This window comes from Balaenoptera physalus, assembly GCF_965194825.1.
Source record: "Balaenoptera physalus genome assembly, chromosome: 3".
Taxonomy (NCBI): domain Eukaryota; kingdom Metazoa; phylum Chordata; class Mammalia; order Artiodactyla; family Balaenopteridae; genus Balaenoptera; species Balaenoptera physalus.
Genome location: NC_138890.1, coordinates 49,915,499 through 49,934,755, shown reverse-complemented (window position 1 = coordinate 49,934,755; position 19,257 = coordinate 49,915,499). Strand labels below are relative to the sequence as shown.

The window sequence follows — 19,257 nt, the reverse complement described above, 5'->3', positions numbered from 1 at the left end:
CTAATGAGTCATGTGGTAGAGCTTCATTTAGCTCCCTGCCCCAAATGCTTTTCTCTTTTTCTTGGCCTTGTTGGAAGAAATTAAGAAGTGAACTCTTGTTATATGTGGGATGCTTCTGGGATGTCCCTGAGAACCAAGTACCAAAGGAAGTGACAAGAGGACAGTGTTTTCCTCACCTGTGGCAGAAGCGCTGGGCGCACCTGACCAGGATGTGCATACAGTGGCAGGAGATGAAGCCCATGGCCAGCAAACTGAGAGGGCCCATCTGGAGGAAGGGCCAAGGGGCAAGGGAAGAGAGAAGAGAATGGACTTGTGAATAACTCGGCCAGGAGAGATTTGGTAGTGCAGATATTATTCCGAACTCCAAGAATTTTCTAGCAAACTGGTTTGCAAACCCTTTTTAGCAGTAACAGCGATTTTTTCTTTTCTTTTTTCTTTCTTGAAGTATACTTGACTTACAATGTTATCTATTCTTGCAAATATGCTCTCAAGTCGTACTCCGGGAAAGTGCAAAAGGCAGTCACAGTGGGGTACGGTGGAAGGAGTAAGGGCTCAGAACTGTGGTCCTCAGTGGCCTCTGAGGTGCCCCTGGGAGCTAGTGCTCTACAGAGCACAGCTGGAAAACCAGTCATAGTCCAACCCTTGCATTCCACAGGGGAGGAAGCTGAGGCCTGCACAGTGGACAACTGGCTTGCTGAGGCCACTCAAAGCCTGTGGCAGGGCCAGAACTCAAACCTAGGCTAGATATCTAGACTCCAAGTCTGGACCAAGCTGCCTTTCAGAAAGATTGCTCACTGTAGGCCACTATAAACCTTTAGAGGCTGTCCTCGTACCTCCTTGCTACCATCCAGTTGTACTGGCCCCACCTGTGGCAGCCCCTCTTACCAGGATGCCTGCATTCTTCGTAGCCAGGGGTAGTCCCAGGATCCCTGTGCCTATGTTACCTTTCACCAGGTGAACCAAGGTCTGGAATGCTCTAAAGGAGAGGAAAAAGACATGAGTATGTGGGTGTGCAGAGGTGAGGAGATCCAACAGGCATTCTGTCCCAGCGTGCCCACACCAGAGTTGAGCTGGATAGGTGGGCTCCTGGTTGTCTCTCAGTCTCCACGGCCTTTGCTGGCACTCTGGGTCTCATGTAGGGTGACCAACCATCCCAGTTTGCCCAGAACTGTCCTGGTTTTATCAGCTAACACTCAATATATGCCATTAGAACACTTACTATATAACAGACATTATGCTAAGGATTACATGTATTATTCTCATTTAATCCTCTTGTCAAGACAAGGAAGTAGGTTATTGCCCTTATTTTGCAGATGAGGAAACTGAGGAATAGAGATTTTTAAAAATGACTTATCTAAGGATATATTGCGGAGCCAGAATTTGAACCCAGAACTGCCTCAGAGTCTTTGTTCTTCATCCCACTTCTACTGGACTGCCTCCCGGAAAGGAGCCCAGAGAGATGGGTTAAAGGGACAGCCCCATTTCATAATTGAGGGAAGTAAGGCTCAGAGAGGGCAGCAAACAGCCCAAGGTCATAATACTGGTAGCAGATATAGGACTGAACTCAGAGAAAAGGAGAAAGGGCAGGCAGCAAAGAGAAATCATTGTGACTTCTGAATGAAGAGGCCAAATGACTTGGTCCCCAGATGGGGTCTGTTGGGACAGGGTTATTTAGGGTTTGGGCTCCAGAGGGATTTTTTTTTTCCCTCAGGCCAGGACATCAAACTGGGGAATGGCAAGTCTCCTCCTACCTCCGGCAAAAACAAAACACAACACTCAGACTTTTAAGACAGATGTGAAGGTGGTCCAGAAGACAAGGTCTAAGCCACCCGGGGTGAAGTTCTAGGGAGGTATCCTCTCTGGCGGTGAATTAACAAAACAACCTATTTTTACACCTCTTTGTACCTGGACGAGGTTAAACTAAGATGAGTATCGGGTTAACATTTATAACTTGAGAAACCTTGGAAATTCCCCAGGAGAGCCTTCCAAGTGAAGAGACTTACTGTGAAGAACAGCAGAGGTATTATGGAAGGAGCCCGGTCTCTGGGGTTGGACAAACCAGGGATTAAAACCCAAGGCTGCACTTCCCTGGTGGTCCAGTGGTTAAGACTCCACGCCTCTACTTCGGGGGCATGGGTTTGATCTACTACTTAACTAGCTGTGTTATCTTGGGCAACATGTCCACTTTGCTGAGCCTCTATGAATGTTAGGAGGAATATTTTTGGAAGAACTGCCCCAAACATTCAGGGATTAATATAAATGTTCTTTATATTAATCCCTGAATCCTCTAGCTTCCTGAGGATCTGCCATTTGTTAAGGGTTAAAGGGAAAAACTGTGGGAGAAAGAGGGTGGAGAGTCTCTGCGTCCCTTTCTCTCTCCCTGTGGGTGTCAACATCGCTGATTGAGCACTGCACCCCACGGCCCTCCAATGATGGGCCTGTTTTGCAACTAGGGTCAAAGGGTCACTTGGAAATTTCTAACTAAAGGACTTAGGACATCAGAATTTAACTTTGGGTGACTAAGACAACTTAATAATGTGGTGAGTTGTGCAAAGCACTGGGCTGAGAGGCAGGAGACCTGGGTTCTAGCCTTAACTCCTTTGGTGACTTAGGAACGTCACTGTAGTCACAGTAGTCGGCTTACGGGCACTAAGCTTGGGGGCTTCCTGCACAAATCGCCTTTGCAGCCACCCTGGGGAGGAGCCAACTGTTATTTCACAGGGGAGAAATTAGAGTATTAAGTTCTATCACTTGCTCAGGCTGGTAAGTAGCTGAAGTGGGAATTCAAACCCCGGTGAGCTAACTCCATAGGTACCATGCTTACCCAACCTGTTTATTACCTCCCTCCAAGCCAGGAGCTAGTTCTGACTTGCTTTCTTCTCTGATTCTTAAGTAGCTAAAATTGCCATCAAACCATATCTTATTGGGTTGGCCAAAAAGTTCGTTTGGGTTTTTCCATAAGATGTCACTATTCCAACCCAACCGTTCAGGACTGGTTCCCTCAAGGCCTCCGATGGAGAAATAGCCCACCTCAGCAGTGGATGCCCCAAGGCCTGGAGATCTCACCCTCAGGATCCTGAATTCTTAGCAACCCTGGGGGACTAGCCCTGGGGCAAGTGAACCCGGTCACAACGTCAGTCATTGTGTCCATCCCTGAATGGTCCTGCAGGGTGGCAGTGGGAGGAGCTTTGCCTGCCTCTTTCTCCCTCTTTGCTGCACACTCTCCCCCAACCCACACAACACTCAACCTTTCAGATGTAACTGCCACAGGCAACCTCCTTAAATTCACACTGCCAACAATGTGTCCCCATTTTGCATATGGGGAAAACTGAGGCTTCGAGAAAGAAGGAGCAGACTCACACCTTGGATGCAAGTGACCTTTCTACTACACCGACAGGGTCAACATTTTCTTCATAAAGCTGCGGAACCTGACCACCACGCCAGCCAGTCGCCCCACCCATTTTTCCTCAGTGAACTAGCCATGCTGCTTTAATGGTGGAGGCGAAGGGAGCTGGAGCTTGGCTTCCCTGCCGAAACTCTTTCAGTACACCCCTCCTTATCACGGTTTGAACGCCTCACGAGTGAACCCCCCCACTTCCCCCCAAACACACCCCAGGGAGGTGGAAGAAACTAGACTCTTCTACATACTGTGCTTTTGATGTTGTCATTGCAGTTGTCAATGGAAGTAGAGGCCCGGGTAACCGCAGGAAGGAGGAAATGCTTGGTTGTCTGTGGTTTTAGCTCAAGTGTCACCTTCTCCACCAAGAAGCTGGGGATTCTGCCCCCCTCCCGGACATTATCAGGACTGGCCAGGAGCAAAACTGACTCTAAGGCTATGCTTCAATTAAAAACAAACAAACAAACAGACAGACAGACTCCAGGGCCAGCACTGGAGTCCAGCCCCCATCCTGCCAATGAGCCAGTGCGTGGCCTGGGGTAACTTGCCTTAGTTTCCCCACCTGCACATGTTGGGGGCTAGATCACTCTATCCTAAGGGCTTTCTGACAGTCTCCCCTCCTGCCCCTTTAAGTTCTCAAGTTGACTCAGCCTCTGACTGCACCTTTTGCAGCTTTGGTTTCCCCAAGGTTGCATGATGGGTTGGGGGTCAGACACACCCCCCTCAGGTTTTTTGCCACTGCAAGCTTCCAGGCTGGAAGGCAGAACTGGGGATGGCAGAAAAGAGCACTCACGTTATGCCCTTGGTCGTCTCCGAGTCCGGCGACTCAGAAGGGCTTCCATCCAAGAAGCCGGAATCCTTGTCCTGCAACTTCTTGGCACTTTCGTAAGAGGACTTGAGGTCCAGTTTGAGGTCAACAGCTCCCTGGGGACCACCGGCACTCTTTGTCATGGGCATGGCTGTTCACAAAGAGAGGGCTCCCGGTGATGGTGGGGTCTGCACTGAGCAGGAAGGTGTCCAGTCAGGTGCAAACCCCAGCTCAGCGGCTTGTGCCTTAGCAGGCGCTGGCCAAGTGGGAACGAGGCCCCACCCACCTCCGCTGGAGGGTGTGCCTCCTGCCCCGAAGAAGCCCAGTGGAAGAGGAGCAATGCCCAGGAGGAGGAGGAGAGGAGGGCAGGGGACTGGGGAGGGAGTCATCCCCGCTTACCTAGCAACAGTAACGGCAACAGCGACTATGACACTGATCATTTTGATAACTACTATTTATTAATCACTTCACTAAGGGATAGATGCTCTTCTAAGTGCTTTACCTACATTTTCTCACTTAGTCCTATAAATTAACTAATGAGGAAATCAGGCTCTGAACTAAAGGGACCTGCCTAAGGTCACATAGCTAAAAAAGTGACAGAGTAGGGACGAGAGCCCAACTCGTCAGGCTTTTTAGCCAATAACCTATTTCTACATCCAAGAGAATATCTATCCCGCCCCGCCACCTCCGTTGGGGCAGGGGCTCCGCTTCTCACTGGCTGCATGCCTGCTCTAAGGCATCCTTCTGGGAGCTCTCCTTTCTTAAGCTGGAAAAAAAGGAGCACTTACTCACCTCGAACTGCTTCTTAGCTTCTGTGAGGCTCCAGGGAGAGAGGAGTGGGGATTCTTTTGGAAAGGGGCGGAGAGGCAGAGATTGTTCAACCCCTAGCCTAGCGCTGGCCTCAGGAGAGGGTGTGAGTTGCCTAAGGTCACATGTGGCAGTCAGGACAGAACTCTGCAGCTAAAGAAGGCTTTGGAGGTTTCTCTAGTGTTCCGTTCTCTGTCATTATCTCTGCTTCAGTGACAGATGAATGGGCCAAAATTTCCTCCTCCCTCAAAATTATAGCATTTACTCAAGCCATACCATTCCCCACGTCATCATCTCATGTGCCATGAGCTTTATTTAAATGGTCTCACAGCTAACTGGTAGCATTCGAGACAGATTTGTCTGGGCCCCTCCCTCACATGGGACCCTTTCCAAGGTCTTACATGCAATTTTGAATTTGTAATTTTGTGTTCTTTTTCTTAAAGAGGCTCTCTCCACCCCTTACTGCTACCCCCAATCCCCTTCCCAGTGGTATAAGCTTCAGACTCCACAAAGCCTGTCTACCTCTCTGGGTAGCACTGTTATTTTGTTTTTACAGATGTGGAAACTGAGGCTCAGGGAAGTAAAGAATAGCTTGCCCAAGGCCACAGCAAATCCTCTGCAGAGCCCAAACTCTACCCTAGTCAGATCTTTCTATCTCTGAAGGCTGAGGCTTTGACCACTACACTGACCTATTGGTTTGAATCCTTGCCCCACTCTTCAAGTTTCTTGCTCTGAATCAACTGAAACACTCACTGTGGTTTGAGAAACATCCTCTATTCCCCTGCCCAGCACCATTTAAGTGGCAGTATTCCTGGCCTGTGGGGTGGCAGAGATTCCATAATGTGATGCTAATCTCAGATCTCATCCACCGATAGATCTTTTTTCTTGTTCTGGCAACAAGATCAGTAAATAAGATTGTCTTGAGATGTTCAGATATAAGAGTAGTTCTTGGGACTTCCCTGGTGGTCCAGTGGTTTGGACTTAGCGCTTTCACTGCGGTGGTGGCCCCAGGTTCAATCTCTGGTCAGAGAACTAAGATCCCACAAGCTATGCAGTGCGGCCAAAAAAAAAAAAAAAAAAAGACTAGTTCTTGCTTTCCTCTCCAGGTTTGGAGAAGAACTCTGAGTTAATCTTCAAGCCTTTGGGAACAGGGCTGCTGGAATATCAGAATTTGGCTGGGGCCCTTCCCAGATATCATCACCTACAAGAAAACCTGCAGGGCGCTGCCTGCAGACTTCCAACTTGTTGTACCACCTGTCAGCAGGCAAGAGGGGCTCTTCCAGGATGAGAGCCTCCAAAATAAGCCCTTCTAACACTGGTCCAGGCATCTGTAGCTCTGGGTTCCACTACAGCTCTACCATACAGCTACTGTGATCCTGGGAAAGGTATTGCTCCCCTTTCCCCCTTGGTGAAATAGGTGCTAGATTATAGAGGACCTCCGAGGGACTGAGGACCCCAGGGCCTGTGTTTTTCATTCCCACTGGATGCTGAGATGCAGGTCCAGCTCCTCTTGGGTTGGGGCACATACAACTTACGTGAGGACAGCCTCAACTGCCTGATCTCTCCGTAGAAGGTGGAACAAGTGGGATTTAAGTAATGAGAATCATTTATGACCCTTTAGAGTAAACAGAGAACCTTGTGTTTTTTATTCTTTCGTCGCAGTTTGGAAAGTTGATGTGTTATCAGAATCATCTGGGGAGATAATAAAGCACACAGAGACCCAGACTTATTGAAGTAGGGAGAATTCAGGCCTTTTTATTTTTACGAAGTTCCCCAGGTGGTTCTGATACTGGCCAGAGTTTGAGTTCCACTACTCTATGGACTAGGAAGAATTGCCCCTCTTTAATAAATTAGAGAACTGAGGCAAACAGCTGGGGAATGCTTTGCCTGAGGTTGTATTGAGTTGGCCAAAAAGTTCGGATTTCTGTAAGATGTTACGGAAAAAGCTGAACGAACTTTTTGGCCAACCCAATATAATCTGGTGGAAATGAACACAAGTACTCTTTTGGGCTGGAAGTTAGGGACTTCAAAAACAACAATGAAACCAACACTCAGGTGGAATTTATTACCCCATCCTTGTTTCCTCAGGCACCTTTTCATAGCCTGTGGTTGTTTACTATGGCTCTCCTGTTGCCTAGATAAAAATGATAATACACTCACATGTGCCTAGCTCTAGACTAAGTGTGTTACATAAGGTAGGCACTCTTATTATCCTCATTAGATGAGGAAACCGAGGCTCAGAAAAGTTTACTTCACTTGCCTAAAGGCAGGGCTCTGATTTGAATCCAAGCCTCTGAAGCTGTAGTTTAGTTATTCCCATGTTCCCTTATATCCCTAGTGCATAGTAGAAACTCCAGAATTAGAACAAAACAAAACAAAACAAAAAAAACCCTCCCATGTACATAGTTTATGTGGTTCAAGACTTTGGGGTTTCATGCATCAATCAAACTTCCAAATGAATTTTAGGGCCTGCCATTCCAGTTCTGCAAGGACTAGGCCGTTAGCCACTGCAGTCGCCCACTGACAGTGCACCCTGAAGGAAATTCAGGAAGCATTCTGTGCTTTGACTGGCTCTAGATAGTTAAGATGCATATCTAAAGAATAATTTCAATGAACTCAGATGCTTGCATCTTCCCATACAAAGAAAAGCACTAAAATTGTTAGCTTGAGATGTGTGTTCTTTGTGATTATCTTTTGATGTTTGACTATGTTTTTTTTTGTTTTTCCAGCAGAAAAACTCATATATCCTGGCGCCTCCCTTATCTCTTTGGATAAGATACCTCAGAGGTATCTGAGAGGCTGTCTATTGGGCTATAGTCCTCAGTAAGGTCCCTGAATAAAACTTAACTCGCAACTTTTACGTTGTGCATTTTTCTTTCAGTCAACAGTTTTGGTGACCATGAAAGGATTCAGAGAAGACTTTTCTCCTTTGAACTCTATGAGGATACAGAGTCTTGGTACTAGCAGAGGCCCCTTGTGCCTGTCTGCCTCCTCAGTGATTCCAGATGAATTTGGGTTAGTCTCTCCTGGGTCTTGGATCTCCTGTTATTGGCTGATGATCATAAGTTTTATTTGTTGGTGGATAAACTCCTCCCTGTGAGGAGTAGGTCTTCCTTGAACTTAGTTTCAAGAAGAGGTACCTGGGTTGCCCCAGTTGAAAAACACTGAGTGGGTTTAGACTGAGTGATTAGGTAGGAGACTGGCCTGTTATTTTCCCTTGAATTGGCTACTTTAATTGGGTTTGTCAGAAAAAAAGTAAAAGTGTTACATGAGCGTTTTCAGCTCTGAAGAAGAAAAGGGACATCTCCTCCTGGCCAGCAATGGCTTTCTCAGGCAACTGAGAAACTTGCAGGAGTGGTGGAGGCAAGTCCTCATACCAGGTAGCAGTCCCATAGGGAAACCCAGTTATTTAATTTAAAAAACTTGCTCCTCTGGGGAACCACGTATAAGAGCTGGCCACTCAGTGATCTGAGCAACCACGGCGGTCTTAGATTGCCAGAGGGAAAAGCCAAGACATGTAAAAGAGCTGAAACGACTTAGGGTGACACCTAGAGGAGTTAAGCTCACAGACAGCACCTTGGCCCACCACACAATCATCAGTAGCAGTTTTATCCTGACAAACCAACCCAGAATGGGAAACAAAGCTTTCAAAATAAAAAAAAAAAGGAGCAACAGATTGCCAACCTCCAACTAACACCCCAGCCTGGTTCATGTATGTTACCTGTGAAAATTATACTTACAAATGCTTACTTAATTGGGGAAAATATACTAAAGGAAACCTCAACCTAAAATGGCCAAATTGGGGTTCTTTTGACGTTCCAAAATTAATTTTTGTGTGTGTGTGTCTACAGTTAAAGAGCAGACTGAATGGAATGCTTATTTTGATTGGTATTTAAAAACTTCTGGAAGAGGAAATGATAAAGTAACTTCTTTGTGGGAAACCAACCAAAAAATTGCTTGAAACAACATCAGAATTTTTAAAAAGCTGCTAATATGTTAACCCTGCCTCACTCTCTGCTCCTCCCTCATATCCTCTTTCATATGAACTGCCTGACCCAGATGCTATCTCTCTCTCTCTCATCACCTTTGCCTCCTGCTGCTTCCTCTTTCCCCAGTAAAGGAGAAACTTGCATTTCTCTCCCCATGCCTTTAAGATGTAAATGTTCTAACTGATCTTTTTAGGCATTTTGTTCTGTGTTTCGAGAGCTTGGTCTCTGCCATCCAGAAGGTACACATACATTTGGCAGTCAGTCAAATAGACTGGGATTCCGAGCAGTCTCTTTGTGCCAATTTTCAGGGAAATTTATCAGAAGGGGTCCCAGCCCATAAGGAGCCTCTGTCATCTCAGCCTATGTTGCATCGCCTCTACAATGCAGGCCTTTACTTTCTTAGACTACTTTGGGGAGTAAACTTTCTGAATCTTGTGAAGGCTGCATCTGTAACAGGGAAGAGCCAATTCTGAATCCATGTTGGATCTGTTTCTTTTACTTTAACCTTTGCTTTTCATTGTTTTTTGTTATTATAATCACTGTCTAAGGCTGTGAGCATCCTGCCACAGGGTACCAAAGTGTCTTTGCTCAGCTCACAGAGAGACATTTTGACCCTACCCACCTGTGAATGGCTGCAGAAAAGAAATTAACAGATCTCCTCCTATTTTGCAAGATAAATGGCCTTTTTACTTTACTTCCTCACCTCTTCTCCCTCTCTGTTCTATAAAAGAAACTGGCATCCAGACCCTGATAAGATGGTTTTGGGGGACCCTAGTCCGCCATCTTCTCGGTCTGCCGGCTTTCCAAATAAAGGTGCTATTCCTTGCCTCAACACCTCGTCTCCCGATGTATTGGCCTGTCGTGTGGCGAGCAGTGAGCCTGGACTCGGTAACACATCCTCTGAATTCTCTCTTGAGGATGACTCTTGTGTCGTCTTGGTTTGAGTTGCTATTAAAATACTACTCATCAATGGCCAGACAATGGATCCTTTAAGTTGGAGAAACTTCTAAATTGGTAAATTTTTAGAGAATTCTCTTATAAATAGCTGTTTTATTGGTACCATGGAAAGACCAAATTAGAAGGTGGATACAGGGCTTCCCTGGTGGCGCAGTGGTTGAGAATCTGCCTGCCAATGCAGGGGACACGGGTTCGAGCCCTGGTCTGGGAAGATCCCACATGCCACGGAGCAACTAGGCCCGTGAGCCACAATTACTGAGCCTGCGCGTCTGGAGCCTGTGCTCCGCAACAAGAGAGGCCGCGATAATGAGAGGCCCGCGCACCGCGATGAAGAGTGGCCCCCACTTGCCGCAACTAGAGAAAGCCTTTGCACAGAAATGAAGACCCAACACAGCCATAAATAAATAAATAAATAAATAAATAAATAAACCCAAAGTTAAAAAAAAAAAAAAAAGGTGGATACAAAAAATATAACAGCTAATCTTAAGAACACCCTTAATTTAAAACAAATTAAACAAACAAAAAATGGTTTAGGAAGCCTTATTTGTGGTCTTGGCTTCCCTTCAATGGGTCTTAGAGATGCTAATAAAAATATTAGATTAATTAATGTTAATTAGGTTGATTAACAAAGAAGAAGCTGAGGAGAAAGTCAAGGGACTTCTCCCCAACAAGGTGGAAATTTTAAAAGTACTTCGCCCAACAGGACGGAAATCTTTAGATGGTTATTAAGAAGTGGGATAAATAAAATGAATTGATGGGATTAAAACAAAGGTTTTAATACAACACCACCTAAAGTTGGATGAGCCAAAGAGACCCTATTAGCATTCCCCCCCAACATTAAAGGGACCCAAACAAGTCTGCTCTATTTACCCCAGTTCAAAAAAAATGTATAAGGCTGGAAGAAAATTACACTGAGATACCTGAGCAGCAATTGCTTGGGGCAACAGTTAGATCAATTAATCAAGTTAAAAGATTGACAAAAGGGCCTGAGTCCCTTGGCTCAACCCATCACTGTGGACCCCAAAGCCTTTTACACAAAAATGGATAAAATGGCCAGGGGATAAAAATGAAAGTTTCTGAGACTGCTTGTAAGACCAAGGCTTGTTAATGGGTCCTAATGGAAGCTAAAGTTAAAGGTATAAGAGTTAATAGAATTGAGATGAAAGTTGATAAAAATTGATGGGCTTTATATAAGATGGTTACACCTCTTTTGCCTAATTATATTGTGGGATAGACATTATGTCTCACTGGGGAATACTTGCACAGTATTCCTGGTACTAGAAGACAAGGCGTATAAATCTGCCCCCCAATCAATATTAATTAAATTACTAAAAGAAACCAATAGCGTTACCAGAGCCCACACAATATGAAGTAAAAACTGGGGGCTAATATTCAGGGGATAATAAAAGCAATAATGGAGACTTTTTTTCCCCTAGGGTAAATTGCTCTGGGTTTAACTTGTACTCTCAGAAAGAGGGCCTTTGCTGAATGCTTTGTGCAAACTTCTGGAAACGTAATAAATTGAATCCTAAAGTTCTAGAACATAGAACCCTTGATTTTCAGTTTAGTTGGAAATCTACTTGCTGATATTAAAAAAAAAAATCAAATTAAGGAAAATGTAGTCTAGCAAATCAATCTTCTGATATAATTTAGGTGGCAGACCAGTTCTTTGGGGGAATTAAAAGTAGGTATCTTTGTCTTGCAAATCTCTACAAATCAGAAATGTAAATATAGCCCACAATGACCTGAGACTGAGCCTAATTAGTTCAATCAGATAGAACCTGAAACCAAAGGGGAAAAAAGAATGTTTTAAAACTCAAACTGCTAGAAAGGCTCCCTCACCCAAAATCTTAATTCACAGTCTCCATAAAGATTTATTAAGAACAAATACAAATCACCCAGATCTGGGGCTTCCCTGGTGGTGCAGTGGTTAAGAATTCGCCTGCCAGTGCAGGGCACACGGGTTTGAGCCCTGGTCTGGGAAGATCCCACATGCCACGGAGCAACTAAGCCCGCGAGCCACAACTACTGAGCCTGCACGCCTAGAGCCCGTGCTCCACAACAAGAGAAACCACCGCAATGAGAAGCCCACGCTCTGTAATGAAGAGTAGCCCCTGCACCGCAACTAGAGAAAGGCTGCGTGCAGCAGTAAAGACCCAATGCCGTCAAAAACAAAATATTAATTAATTAATTGATCAATCAATTAAAATAAATAAATAAATAAATAAATAAAATTCTCCAGTAAGAAAAATAGCTTAAAATGATGGCTGACTTGGTCTAATGTCTCATAAACGTTTCATGGGTAATCTAAACATAATTGTTGGGAACAAGTGAATTAAATAGATATAAATGGGGTAAGAGCTTTCAGGTGATCTCTTTAAGAATACTTACATGTTATGGTATGTGTACTTAAAATTAATTTCTCCAGATTTTTGGTAACTTGAAACCTGAGAGTTTTGCTAAGTTAAGTTAAATGATGGAAGTTCATTAAATATCTAGATCATTCCCAAGTAAGATACTGAAACATTAATTACTGAACATAAGCTTCCTTTTAAAGAGAAGCTAAAGATAATTAGGACTGAAATTTAAGTGTAGCACCAGGGTGCTACATTGAAATTTTTCTATAAAAATAGCACATTTTAAAAAATCATAAATATTATTTATAATTTTACCAATCTATAGAACACTAATGTACATGACAGTTCATAATTGCTTACTTCTTGGTTTTCACTAGAAATTAAGTGAAAATAAGGAAAACACCTTTATATGAAAGGAAAAGGTATACGGGATGGAAATGCATTTTGCTAAGAGAAAAGAAAGTAATTTTGTCCTGGAGAGAGACAAAGAAAGGGAAAACACAGGACAAAATCTCAAAGTGAAAAAGAAAGTTTTAGAAGGTTTGTGGGAAAGGCAACCCGAGAAAAGTTTTGTACAGGGTCAAGACTGGCTAATATTGGCCTCTCGCCTTCTGAGATGGCCCACACTCTGTCTATGGAGTGTGTATCTCCCTGAATAAGGTTTCTTTCACTTTGGCTCACCCTTGAATTCTTTCCTGTGCTGAGCCAAGAACCCACACTCAGCAGCCGTCCTAGGGATTCGCCTGAGACCTGGGATGTGACCACCCTCTCATGCCCCACTTTCTTTTCTGCACTAATTTTGTGATCTAAGCCTGGCTGCAATGCTTGCCCTTGAACAGTTCTCAGTAACTAATGATCTTAAGGGAACAAAGGAATGCATGAACAGAGAAATGGCAGTCAAACAATTGTGTGGTGGTAAAGCAGAGTCTTAGTTCCTCCCAAAGGATATACATAATAATACATCTTTGAGTTCTGCAGGAACTGAGGGCCCCCCACCCACATGGAGGACAGAATGATGATGTGGACCCTCTTGACTTCAATCAACTAAAGCTTGCACTCTGTCAACCTTTGCCCCAATTCTATGCTGGATTTTCCTCTGCTCAAGCCCCCTCATGAATATGCATGTACCCTTAACTTAAAATGTCCCCAGTTTTGCTGTTTGGGGAGACACTGCTGTGGGAAAGATCCTCAGTGTTCTCCTTACTTGCTGCAAGAAATAATACTTCCTTCTCTTGGAAAAAAAAAAAAAAGACTGGCTAATAGTAAAATTTAATTGAGCAAATAAATTTTAATATTAAAAGTAAGCTGGTACAAAAACTAGAATTCGGTTTTCTCTCTCTGTTAAGAGAACAAAGTTTTCTTAGAATACTGATCTACTATTGGTAACATATTGTAAAGTTTCTTTACTGGTTAAGCAATCTGGTATAACTTTCTATAGTTGTCTTTAAAATCTTTTATTGTCACTTTGGTTGAATGAATAAGTATTATTTCACAGTGACCTGAGATCTTATCTGACCAAGTGTTTTAAAACCTTTTGTTATCTTTGATAAACTTTCCCAAGTCAAATTCTAAATGAAGTTTTTTTGACCTCTAGCTAACTTAGGGATGTTTCAAAGGACCCTGAAACATCCCAAAAAGAGATATTAAACTAATTAGGTTTATTTGGTAAGCTTAATTACATGGGAAACATTGTCAAATAGGTGGTAATAAACCTTCTTAGGTTATATTGTATGGGTAAATGTCATTAATATAGATACCCAAAAATTATACAGAATGCCAAAAAATCTGGTATGTCCTGTTATAATGTTCAGTCATAATTCTAGTTATCTTAAAATGTTGTATGTCACAGAAATAACTAAGTTTCTTTGTTAATTGCATGTAGTCAGATCTTTAACCATGCCATGTTAAGTCTTGTGTCATTTATAGTCATTGTTTTACTCTGATGCTTCAAGAAGATCTTCAAGAATATTCATAAAAGGGACTTTCTGACAAATAAGGTTTCTGACTTTTAGATCATATCACTAAACTTAGTAAGGAATTACAAAACTCTAATGAGAAACCTGATGGCTTCTTCCAGATCAACAGGAATTAATTGCATGGGACTGAATGAAATGATAAATAATTTTATGACTTTTTGTCTGAAACATCACAGGCTTTTAATCTTTATTTCTAGAAAACCTTTCCTCTTACTCTAACTATGACCCACAACAAGTTGATAAAGTATACCTTTGCAAACAAAGATGAAATATTTATCTTTTTCTCTCTGCCTGATCCATCCAGAATTTGGCCTCTCCAGCTGGCTCCCCTTCGGATTTGACGGCTTATTATGATCCAGATTACAACTGGTTATACTAATCATTGTTTTAAATTGTTTTCTCAGGACTTCTCTGGTGGTGCAGTGGTTAAGAATCTGCCTGCCAATTCAGGGGTCATGGGTTCAATCCCTGGTCCTGGAAGAACCCACATGCTGTGGAGCAACTAAGCCCATGTGCCACAACTACTGAGCCTGTGCTCTAGAGCCCGCAAGCCACAACTACTGAAGCCCACACGCCCTAGAGCCCACACGCTGCAACTACTGAGCCCACGCACCGCAACTACTGAAGCCCGCGCACTCTAGGGCCCGTGCTCCACAACAAGAGGAGCCACCACAATGAGAAGTCCGTGCACCACAACGAAGAGCAGCCCCTGCTCCCCGCAACTAGAGAAAGCCCGCGTGCAGCAACAAAGACACAACACAGCCAAAAAAAATTAAAAAATTGAAAAAAAAAATAAATTGTTCTCTTTGTTGTTTTCAAAATGTTTGCTCTTTGTGTCTCTTTCTGCTGTACTATGACTTATTAATGTTACTAGGTATATTACTTATATCCTGTCTATTTTATGAGTGTTTTTGCATTGCCCAATGTGTAACCAGGCTGCTGACAAAATCAATGATGGCTAAGCATCTTGAGGCAATTGATCACATATATAACTCTATATAAAATAATTGTAATAGTGCAACTCTAGGTATGGGAAGAAGCAACAAGATAAAATATTTCCTGGATAATAACAGACTAGTAAGACAGGAGATTCAGAGAATTTTGGGTTATCAACAGGCCTAATCCCAAAAATAGCACATTGAGTGGCTTATCAACATAATCCTCGTCTGACCTAGGAATGAGATTTCCTAGACAAATGGGACAAACTGGTCATGAAATTGGCCCCAAACTTTGGTCAAATTTATTACTTACAAAGGGCACTGTAAACAAAGAATGTTGCCTGCCATTCCAGTTCTGCAAGGATCAGGCCATTAGCCACTGTAGTTGCCCACTGACAGTGAGCTCTGAGGTGAATCCAGGAAGAATTCTGTGCTTTGGATACTGGCCCTAGAGAGACAGTTAAGATGCAAATCTAAAGAATAATTTCAATGAACTCAGATGCTTGTATCTTCCCATACAAAGAAAAGCACTAAAATCACTGACTTGAGATGTGTGTTCTTTGTGATTAGCAGTAGTCTTTCGATGTTTGACTACATTTTTTTTTCCAGCAAAAAAACTCATCCTATACATGCTGCCTCCTCCTCCCTTAGCTCTTTGGAGCAGTTCCTCTGAGGGAAGTGAGAGGCTGTCTCCCGGGCTATAGTCTGCAGTAAGGTCCCCAAATAAAACTTAACTTGCAGTTTTTACGTTGTGCTTTTTTCTTTCAGTCGACATATTGAACACCACATTCTCATTTTTCTCTGTTAAGGTCCTTAAAAATATCACTGTCATTTCTTAAAAGAAAGAACATTCCAACCCTCCAAAGCTGAGGGATGCATCATAGCATAAAGAACAATGTTTTTAATGCTAAGGGCATTCCTCCCCTTTCTGGCGGGTCAAAGCTCTGTGCCTTGGGTTCCTCATCGTGAAATGCTGATGAGGGCATCTGTAGTTTTCTAGGCAGGAAGGAGGATTCAGTGGGAAAAGAGACAAGTACAGGGCCTGGGTCACAGTCAGTGTGCCTGGATGGAGTTATTTTTATCATACCACTTTATTACTAGAGGGAACTAGAAAGGTCAACTCATTGAGTTGTACTGTCTCACCAACTGGGGAACTGAGACTCAAGAGGGGAAGGGACAGAGTGAGTTAAGAGTAGTGTGCCATGGCAGGACCAAGACTATAGCCCAGGCCAGGTGTTGCTTTCACCACTTCCCTGGCACCTTGAAATGTAGTACAAACAGGAAGTTTAATTCATTCATTCAACAAATATTTACCAAATCTCTGCCATGTGCCGAGTGCTATGGTAGGACTGGGAAGAAGGAGAACCAACAAAACAATTGCCTGTGTCTTAGTTAGAAATGCGTGACAAAATACCACAGGCTGGGTGGCTTAAACACAGACATTTATTTTATCACAGTTCTGGCAGCTGGAAGTCCCAGATCTAGGTCTGGCAGGGTTGGCTCCTGGTGAGAGCTCTCTTCCTGGCTTGTGGATGGCTGCCTTCTCCCTATGTCCTCACATGGTCTTCCGTGGTGTGTGTGTGTGTGTGTGTGTCCGGGTCTGTGTGTGTCTGTCTGTGTGAGAGAGAGGCAGAGACAGAGAAAGGCCTAGTCAATGATATCTTGAGTTTTCACATAAATATTATATTAGGGCTAATCTCCAAAAGTCCACCGGACTTACCATGGCATTTATAAAATTAAAACCCATCCCTCAGAACCCCCAAGTGGCCTAATGATGTATTCATGTATGCAGGTATGGGCTCAGACACATTTCCAAGTGACTGAACTTCTTGGGGGGGGGGGGATGGGGGCTGGGATGGGGAGAAGGCCAGCGGCTTCAGCAAGTGGCTTCTCCTGATGAACAGGAATGGGGACACAATGGGGCCTCTCTTGGCCTGGTGCAGGTGTCAACTCTGCTCATACTATCTAGTATGAGTTTCATTCAGCTAAGTTTGTTTTCAGCAGAAGCTAGTGATAAAGATGATAATGATGATGAAAATAATAATACCATAATCAGAACTACTATTCATTGAGCATTTCCTATGTGACAGGTACTTAACACTCCTTATGTTACTTAATGTTCACAGCAGACTTTCATCCTCACCCCCTCTGCTCTCATCCAAGCCAGCATCATCTCTCACTTGGAAGACAGCAAGAGCTTCCTAACAAGTTTCTTGGCCTCCCTCTTCCTTGCCTAAAATCTACGTCCTCACGGTGGCTAGTGATGATGCCTCTCCCTTGCCCAGAACCTTCCCCTGAGAATACAACCTAGACTCCTGACCATGGCTCACAGGCCCTGCAGGCTCTAGCCCCTGCCACCCTTCCCACCTCATCCTGTTCATCCCTCTTCCTAGAACACTGCACCCCAGCCACACTGACCTCCTGTTTGTTCTCCAGCAAAGTCTGTCCTTTCCTGCTTGGGTGTCTATGCACTGCTCCCTGCACCTGCATTGTTTATCCCCTGCATTTTGCCTTGCTGGTCTTAGTTCAAATTTATTCTCCTCCATGGGCCTCCCCCGACCACACTACCTAAAGCCAGCCTCCTCTACATGCCTAGTTACTCTCAGTCACATACCCCGCTGTTTTCCCTCATGTTGCTTCTCCTGGTTTGTAATCATCTTGCCTTTATGTACTTGCTTCCCCATTGTTGCTTATCTCCTGTCACTAGAACTGAACTTCATGAAAGTGGGAAGGCCTTGGTCACCTCCATGTCTCCAGTGCTTAGGCCTGGCCCATGGTAGGCTCTCAAAAATATTTGATGAACGAATGTACTATTGTTCCCATTTAACAGATGAGGAATAAATGTCAGAGAGGTAAAGTGTTTGCCTTGCCTACACTAGTTTCCTTTGGCTGCTGTAAGAAATTGCCACAAACTTAGTGGCTTAAAACATTACAGACCTGTCCTCTTACAGTTCTGGATGCCAGAAGCCTAAAATCAGTTTCAGTAGGCTAAAGTCATGGTCAAGCAGGACCATGTTCCCCCCAGACGCTATGGAGAGAGTCTGTATGCTTGATTTTCCAGCTTCTAGAGCTCCATTCCTTGCAGTCCTTGGCTCATAACCCTTTCCTTGGTCTTCATGTAGTGTCTCCTTTCTCTAACTGTTTCCATCTAATGGTTTTCTTCTCTTTTGTCTGTAGTCAAATCTCCCTCTGACTCTCTCTCATCAGGATAACTGTGATTACATTTAGTGCCTACCTGGATAATCCAGGCTAATCTTCCCATCTCAAGATTCTTAATTTAATCACATCTGCACAGCCCAATATAAAGTAACATTCACAGATTCTGGTGATTTGGACATGGATATCTTTGGGGCCATTTTTTCACCATATCACTGTTACATAACCATTCATCCAACCCAGATCTGTCTGAGTTCAGAAGCAAGCTGTTGGCCATTAGGCTGCGGTGTTTGCGTACAAGCATTTCTCTTCCCTGGCTGGGTTAGACTACCTAGCACACAACCGTGCACAGGATTACTGCTTATTTAGTGCTCATCAGATAAATGTAACAGTCTCCCTTGGGGCATCAGATCTTTTCGCATTCAGGGAGGACTAAAGACCCAGATGTGGCTCCTGGGCCAACCTACTTTCCTTTATATTTACCCAAAGAGGAGACCACTGATGGCTCTGGCTTAATCAGGCTTCTTCCTTAGTTCCTTATCTACTACTCGATGATTTCATGGGTTTTCGGTCCCTTCCCGCTTCCCTTTCTGCTTCTTCTCCCCCTACACATCTCCTTTTTTCCTTCCTTCTTTTTTTAAAAAAAGTATTTATTTTCATTTTATTATTTATTTTTATTTTATTATTTATTTTTTGGCTGTTTCGGGTCTTAGTTGCGGCACGCGGGATCTTTCGTTGTGGCACGTGGGCTTCTCTCTAGTTGTGGTGTGCGAGCTCCAGAGCGTGTGGGCTCAGTAGTTGCAGCGCATGGGCTTAGTTGCCCCACGGCATGTGGGATCTTAGTTCCCCGACCAGGGATCGAACTCACGTCC

General features: G+C 43.9%; 1 protein-coding gene and 1 long non-coding RNA gene across 2 annotated transcripts in view; one reads left to right on the top strand and one right to left on the bottom strand.

Moving 5' to 3' along the window:
* SLC36A2 (solute carrier family 36 member 2) overlaps window positions 1–4,512 on the bottom strand; it is a 29,289-nt gene extending 24,777 nt beyond the window's left edge. Inside the window, exons 1-3 of the mRNA XM_082455660.1 lie at window positions 4,191–4,512; window positions 886–976; window positions 177–265 (exon numbers count right to left, since the gene is read on the bottom strand). Coding sequence (XP_082311786.1) covers window positions 177–265; window positions 886–976; window positions 4,191–4,354 — 344 coding nt within the window. The 5' untranslated portion in view covers window positions 4,355–4,512. The remainder of the gene's footprint in view (window positions 1–176; window positions 266–885; window positions 977–4,190) is intronic.
* Window positions 4,513–5,890: 1,378 nt separating this feature from the next.
* Window positions 5,891–15,969, top strand: LOC309657800. Its single transcript, XR_014261901.1, has 2 exons — window positions 5,891–8,027; window positions 14,696–15,969. It is a non-coding gene; the product is annotated as an uncharacterized lncRNA (long non-coding RNA).
* Window positions 15,970–19,257: the final 3,288 nt, after the last annotated feature.